The following is a 7,181-nucleotide window of genomic DNA, read 5'->3' on the forward strand; positions in this document are numbered from 1 at the left end:
TACAGAAGCTACATGAATGTCAACTCTGCTGTGTGTTTTCGCCAGGCGTCACCTTGATCAGAGCAGGCCTTCTAATGTGCAGGTGGCCCTTTTGTGCCCACTCTTGTGACTGTCACCGGAGCGGTTGTTGAATATTCAACAGGCAACGATAACAAGACCTTTTATCCTGTGAAGCTCTTGCACAAAGGCGTTGCCAGGGGCAACACTACACTGAGCCAAGGTGTGACGGGCTGTCCTCTAACCCCCCTCCGCCTCCCTCCCCCACAGGTGACATCCTTCTGAACGTCAACGGGGTTGACCTGACGGGGGTGACGCGGAGCGAGGCGGTGGCCAACCTGAAGAACACCTCGTCCCCCGTGGTGCTCAAGGTCCTGGAGATGCGGCCGCCGGACGAGTGCCAGCCCGAGTGCACCCTGCCCCCCTGCCTCGCCCCCTCGCTCACAGACAGCACCAATAGCACGCCACCCAACGACGACTACTCCCCGCTGTGGGTGTCATGGCTGCAAGTTCCCAGGTGAGGCCCGAACATGGCCATTGTGATGCACCCTAAATCAATGTTTCCCAAACACTGTTTTTGAGGGTTGCTAATCCCTCCTATATTCAGTAACACTGAAACCACCTGCACTGCATGAACTGGTGTGCTTGCTTGTAGAACTACGTTATACATCTTAGCTAGGCTATAACAGGAATACAATACAGATAAAGATAAGAATTGATAGCGCCAATCGTCCCCTCTTAACAGTTTGAACACAGAGCGAGAGCAGCTGGCGAGCAGAGGGGCTGCCACAGACACTAGCAGAGGGGCTGCCACAGACACTAGCAGAGGGGCTGCCACAGACACTAGCAGAGGGGCTGCCACAGACACTAGCAGAGGGGCTGCCACAGACACTAGCAGAGGGGCTGCCACAGACACTAGCAGAGGGGCTGCCACAGACACTAGCAGAGGGGCTGCCACAGACACTAGCAGAGGGGCTGCCACAGACACTAGCAGAGGGGCTGCCACAGACACTAGCAGAGGGGCTGCCACAGACACTAGCAGAGGGGCTGCCACAGACACTAGCAGAGGGGCTGCCACAGACACTAGCAGAGGGGCTGCCACAGACACTAGTCATTAATACAGTGTCCGGGGCATCCTATCTATTAGATGTCATTAATACAGTGTCCAGGGCATCCTATCTATTAGATGCCATTAATACAGTGTCCAGGGCATCCTATCTATTAGATGTCATTAATACAGTGTCCAGGGCATCCTATCTATTAGATGCCATTAATACAGTGTCCAGGGCATCCTATCTATTAGATGTCATTAATACAGTGTCCGGGGCCTCCTATCTATTAGATGTCATTAATACAGTGTCCTGGGTGCAGTTAGGGCTCAAGTGGCTTTCTTAGGGACACTACACTGGGCAAGCTGCAGGTTAAACTGGTGACCTTCCGATTCCCAGACGGCCTGCCTACCCACTTATTTCTTTACTCTCTCTCTCTGCCATGTCGTTCTCGTCGCTTTAAGTCTCGTAATCATTTCCTTCCCCTTTCCTAGTTTATGACCCCTGCCAGCCAGCACCAGCTGAAACCCTGACAGGGCCAGCTGGCCACAGCAGGAAAAGACAGAATACTAATTATCTGCTGCAAAGCAAAGTTTCAACTCCCAATATTCAGCACTATTGCATAGAGGTGCAAAGACAGACTTGCCTTCAGTCACCTCACCTCCCCCTGTTTTGCGTTTTTCTGGGTGAGAGCTTGTCAACCTGAAATACTGACTGTTCCACATAGCTGGTGTTCTCCTCTCGTTACCCACCCCCTCCCGCTCTTTTAAGCAGCTTAGACTAGGAGTGTGCCAACTTTAAAGGGATTAAAACACTGCACAACTTCCCATTTCCCATCTCTAGTGCACCTACTGTCTCTGTCTCCCCTTCCTCCTCTCTATCTTGTGTATGGTGGTGTTTATTCGGCCTGACACCCTCCAGGGTTATTATAGTTAACTAAAACTAAAAGGGAGACATTAATAATGTTAACCGAAACTAAAATAAAGAGAGAAAAGAAAACTAGATCAAAAATATATATATATCGGCACAAAATCGATTTGCATTTACTTCCTTTAAGGAGGTGCCCAAAATAGGGACACCATGGGTTCATGTATAGGTTGAGGTTCAGAACTTCTCAGTCTGTATTCGGCTCACCCTGTGCAGTTGGAGGTCTCAAAGGAAAGGCTTCCCCCTTTAAGCCCGCTACACACAGCTTCTGCTCGTGATGAGTGCTAAAAAGGAAAAAGGTGAAATTTCCACCTTACTGGCAAAATCGATTAGTAGCGAAAAGCAAGTACAGTGAGTAAATGACAGGGTTTCAGCGCAGAGCGGCAACACGCCTAACAGGATTGGAAAAAGATTTTCCACTTTCACTTTCATTTTCACTTACCCCTCGGGTTCCGTGTGCCAGACTAATGGACCCGTTTCTAAAAGCTGAGCGTGACCTGGGAGAAAACGTCACATCCCTCTCGGTTCTCCTTAAAGAGTGGGGCGTCAGGGGGACTGGAGTCAGCAGTCTAGCTACCGGTCTCTAGTACTACTAAAATGATCATAGTGATTATGTTGCTGAACATTGTGCTTATCGGTGTCATATCTTTTGTCAAACGGTATGTAATGGTCTCTGTGATTTTATCGTTCCTCTGTGAGCCTGATGGATGGGAGGGGTACGGGCTTTTACAACGTTCTGGTTATTAATCCTTGTGTAAGGGTGATAAGTGTAAGCTGCAACAGCTGACCAAATAAAATGTTCAGATTAAGTATAATTAACCTAAAGTCACACTTTTAGCTTTCCACTTTCACAGCGTGATTTTGATTCACTGTGCCATCTAGTACAGCCTTATCTACTGTATACTGTATTTGTATGTGCACTGCAAGTGCAATTTCAGACGGACACATTATTTTGAAGCTATAGCTGTGTGGCCGAGAGATGCAATGTTTTGTTCACCTACCCTTCTGGCCCACACAGGCACCTGTACTAACACTCTGTATCTCTCCTGGCCCTCCTAGGCTCCTGTACTAACACTCTGCATCTCTCCTGGCCCTCCTAGGCTCCTGTACTAACACTCTGCCTCTCTCCTGGCCCTCCTAGGCTCCTGTACTAACACTCTGCATCTCTCCTGGCCCTCCTAGGCTCCTGTACTAACACTCTGTATCTCTCCTGGCCCTCCTAGGCTCCTGTACTAACACTCTGTATCTCTCCTGGCCCTCCTAGGCTCCTGTACTAACACTCTGTATCTCTCCTGGCCCTCCTAGGCTCCTGTACTAACACTCTGTATCTCTCCTGGCCCTTCCAGGCACCTGTACTAACACTCTGTATCTCTCCTGGCCCTCCTAGGCTCCTGTACTAACACTCTGTATCTCTCCTGGCCCTTCCAGGCACCTGTACTAACACTCTGTATCTCTCCTGGCCCTTCCAGGCACCTGTACTAACACTCTGTATCTCTCCTGGCCCTTCCAGGCACCTGTACTAACACTCTGTATCTCTCCTGGCCCTCCTAGGCTCCTGTACTAACACTCTGTATCTCTCCTGGCCCTTCCAGGCACCTGTACTAACACTCTGTATCTCTCCTGGCCCTCCTAGGCTCCTGTACTAACACTCTGTATCTCTCCTGGCCCTTCCAGGCACCTGTACTAACACTCTGTATCTCTCCTGGCCCTTCCAGGCACCTGTACTAACACTCTGTATCTCTCCTGGCCCTTCCAGGCACCTGTACTAACACTCTGTATCTCTCCTGGCCCTCCTAGGCTCCTGTACTAACACTCTGTATCTCTCCTGGCCCTTCCAGGCACCTGTACTAACACTCTGTATCTCTCCTGGCCCTTCCAGGCACCTGTACTAACACTCTGTATCTCTCCTGGCCCTTCCAGGCACCTGTACTAACACTCTGTATCTCTCCTGGCCCTTCCAGGCACCTGTACTAACACTCTGTATCTCTCCTGGCCCTCCTAGGCTCCTGTACTAACACTCTGTATCTCTCCTGGCCCTTCCAGGCACCTGTACTAACACTCTGTATCTCTCCTGGCCCTCCTAGGCTCCTGTACTAACACTCTGTATCTCTCCTGGCCCTTCCAGGCACCTGTACTAACACTCTGTATCTCTCCTGGCCCTCCTAGGCTCCTGTACTAACACTCTGTATCTCTCCTGGCCCTTCCAGGCACCTGTACTGTTGTAAATACATCGTGCTGCGGCGGAGCACCTCGGGCAGCCTGGGCTTCAGCATCGTGGGCGGCCAGGAGGAGGTCAACTGCAATCAGTCGTTCTTCATCCGCTCCATCGTAGAGGGGACGCCAGCCTACAACGACGGCAGGATACGGTACGCGCCTCCTCATGCACGCCAACAGCAGCAGCCCGTGTACTGTACCTACCATACAGTATACACAGGTGGAGACGATGAACTGAAAACATTGAAGCTTCCTCAAAATTCCACCAAACCATTTTGTGCTTTGGAAAATGGTCGCAGTAACATCAATTATTCCATGAGTCATATATTGGAATGATTGCAAACGGACCAATAGGGGGTGAGCCCAAGTCGTTTGCAATGTTTTTGAAATATCTAGCACCATGCCAACAATCTGAAACTTGACACAAAAAGACAAATCTAGATTTATTTTTAAATTGTTCCCTCCCAGCTAATTATTGGCAAAGAGTGTTGCTGGAGGTGAATGTAAATGTTCTTGTGTGATGTTTTAGTGCAGGTGCTGGAGCATTTGACTGGAGGTGAATGTAAATGTTGTGTTGTTGTTGTTGTTGTTGTTGTGCAGGTGTGGGGACATCCTGCTAGAGGTGAATGGAAACAGCACATGGGGGATGACCCACACGGCCCTGGTGCGCCTGCTTAAAGAGCTGCGAGGGCGCATCACCCTGACCATCGTGTCGTGGCCGGGCAGCCTGCTGTAGCCACGCTCCACACTTCAACAGCACCGCACAGACCGTGGAATGTGGAAGGGCATGACCGGAGCTTTGGACTGGTCGACCGCGCCCAGCCGGCTGCGTGTGGGAGGAGGGGCTTATGGGAAAAAAGATCTGACTCCCGATTGGACAGCCGACAGACTTTGCCGCGGGAGTTTCAGACAGGACCTCAATCAACCGAAACTGGTTGAAAACTCCCCCCTCCCAAGGAACGCTGGAGGAAACCTGGACACCACCTGGACCTGAGCCCCTTCCCCTTGGGATGTGTTGGCAGCTTTCCTGATTGGACGAGAGGGCTGTTAATCTGACACAGCATCCAATGAGAGTAAAGGGGGGGGGGGGGGGGGGGGGGGGGAAGGACTACCCAGGGGCTAGACTAATGAGTTGCCAATTCCAGTAGTTATACGTTAGGGTATGCATTATGTTGGACTCACATTTCTTTATTCTAAATGTTGGGTGTCTAAAAAAAAAGAAAAGAAAAAGAAAATACTGATCCAAGCACTTGTTGATATGTTTTGTTTATTTGTTTGACTGTTTAATGGCCTTTGAAATCCAGGCCGTGTTCCATTTGTACCGACAGTGGTTGTCATCTTTTCATGCATTGGGGATGCGAGGTCACATCGCTGAGTAGTCGTCTGTTGTTGACTTGTTTTTCAGAAGCTGTTGCTAAATTTATCAAACCACTGGCAAAAAAAAAAAAAAAAAGGGGGTTAATGTGTTAAAAAATATAATATTTAAGGTGACATCGTGGAGGCCTTAACTGATTTTCCTACTTTTGAGAAGAAAAAAAGTTAAAAAAAAGAAACTACCTGACTTGGTTTCTGTGTGTGTTTCAGTGGATGCGTCTGGGGGCAATGTCCCCCGATTTTACTGCTGTTCTGTCTCTCACGCTTGGGCCTGTGTAGTATATCTGATGGTACATTTGGTTAAATAATCAATAAAGTCATTCGAAAAGGACATCCGTGTCGCAGTACTCTGGCTTTGCGTATGTGTGGCGTGCGCTTTACTTGTCCCCCGTACTTGACAAAATGTGACCACATGTATAGGAGAAGTTGAGATATGAACATTGTGCAGACCATTTTCCTGGTCCTCACAAGATGAATGCTGGTTGTATGGTTAAAAAAAAGATTAATTCATAAAATTGTCGTTCATAAATGTAATAAAAGTATAGGTGTCTGTGTGTGTGTGTGTGTGTGTGTGTGTGTGTGTGTGTGTGTGTGTGTGTGTGTGTGTGTGTGTGTGCACGTTGGGGCCAGTTAGAGGTTAGAGCCTTCCTCTTGGGCATGAAAGTGAATCTCGGTGACAAACAAGCAGCTACTCAGAGTACTCCTTTATCCAATTTCAGGTGAACAAAAAGGAACACCTTTTAAAGGTGACATAATAATATACACATTGTATACACGTAAAGAAATCTGTCTAGTAAAATTTCAAACTGAAAGGAAGAAATCTGTCTAATAAAATGTCAAACTGAAAGGGATTTCAAATATTCATGAGGAGCTGTCCCTTCTTGGTGTCTGACGCACGTCCCAAAATGCCACCGGCTGACACCGTGACCTGTGGTTGCCTAGCGATGGCTAAACGGTGAGTCACTGGTTGGTTTCTGATACGTTCTCCTGGTCTGCGATGAGTCACTGGTTGGCTTCTGATACGTTCTCCTGGTCCAAGGAGAGCTCCTTGTCCGCCTTGCTCCTCTTGGCTTTCTTGTGTCTCCGGTGGCCGTCCTCCTCCTCCTCACTGTCGCCTCTCCTCCTCCTACTGCTCCTGGCACAAAAGTACTTGCATTGTTTACTCAAGTAAAAGCACCAATACCACAATTTAGAAACACTACAAGTATAAAGACCTATATTCAATTGTAGTAAACGTGCAAAAGTATTTGCATATCATTATGTTCACATAGGGTTCACAGAGTGTGATTTATGAAGCGCTTGTATCTCCACAATCACAGCTTAACCACATGGACTCAATCCTTCCCTATTCTGTGCATGTACAGGTACTGTAATACTGTAATAAGCAAATATTCTGTGTGACGTGTTGTGAACTTTAAGTGGGTAAGAATAATGATGAGCTCAAGATTTCTTACAATGTTCTGTCATAACTTTAATTACATTATTATAAGTAATACTATTAGAGTTGTACTATTACTCGAACGGAAATAAAAGCTTGGGGCGGGGGGGGGAGATGCAATGCAAATGAAAGACATATACTGTGTATCCCTATTCCCTGACATAATTTTATAGCTAAACGGA

General features: G+C 48.1%; 1 protein-coding gene across 4 annotated transcripts in view; it reads left to right on the forward strand.

Moving 5' to 3' along the window:
- Positions 1–5,892, forward strand: part of lnx1 (ligand of numb-protein X 1) — a 59,590-nt gene extending 53,698 nt beyond the window's left edge. For all 4 annotated transcript variants that reach the window (XM_080769825.1, XM_080769826.1, XM_080769827.1 and 1 more), the window contains 3 exons: positions 268–514; positions 4,181–4,339; positions 4,788–5,892. In XM_080769825.1, the coding sequence (XP_080625951.1) occupies positions 268–514; positions 4,181–4,339; positions 4,788–4,923 (542 nt within the window). In that variant the 3' untranslated portion in view covers positions 4,924–5,892. The remainder of the gene's footprint in view (positions 1–267; positions 515–4,180; positions 4,340–4,787) is intronic.
- The last annotated feature ends 1,289 nt before the right edge of the window (positions 5,893–7,181 follow it).

The sequence above is a fragment of the Protomyctophum bolini genome (genome assembly GCF_963924005.1).
Source record: "Protomyctophum bolini genome assembly, chromosome: 8".
Taxonomy (NCBI): domain Eukaryota; kingdom Metazoa; phylum Chordata; class Actinopteri; order Myctophiformes; family Myctophidae; genus Protomyctophum; species Protomyctophum bolini.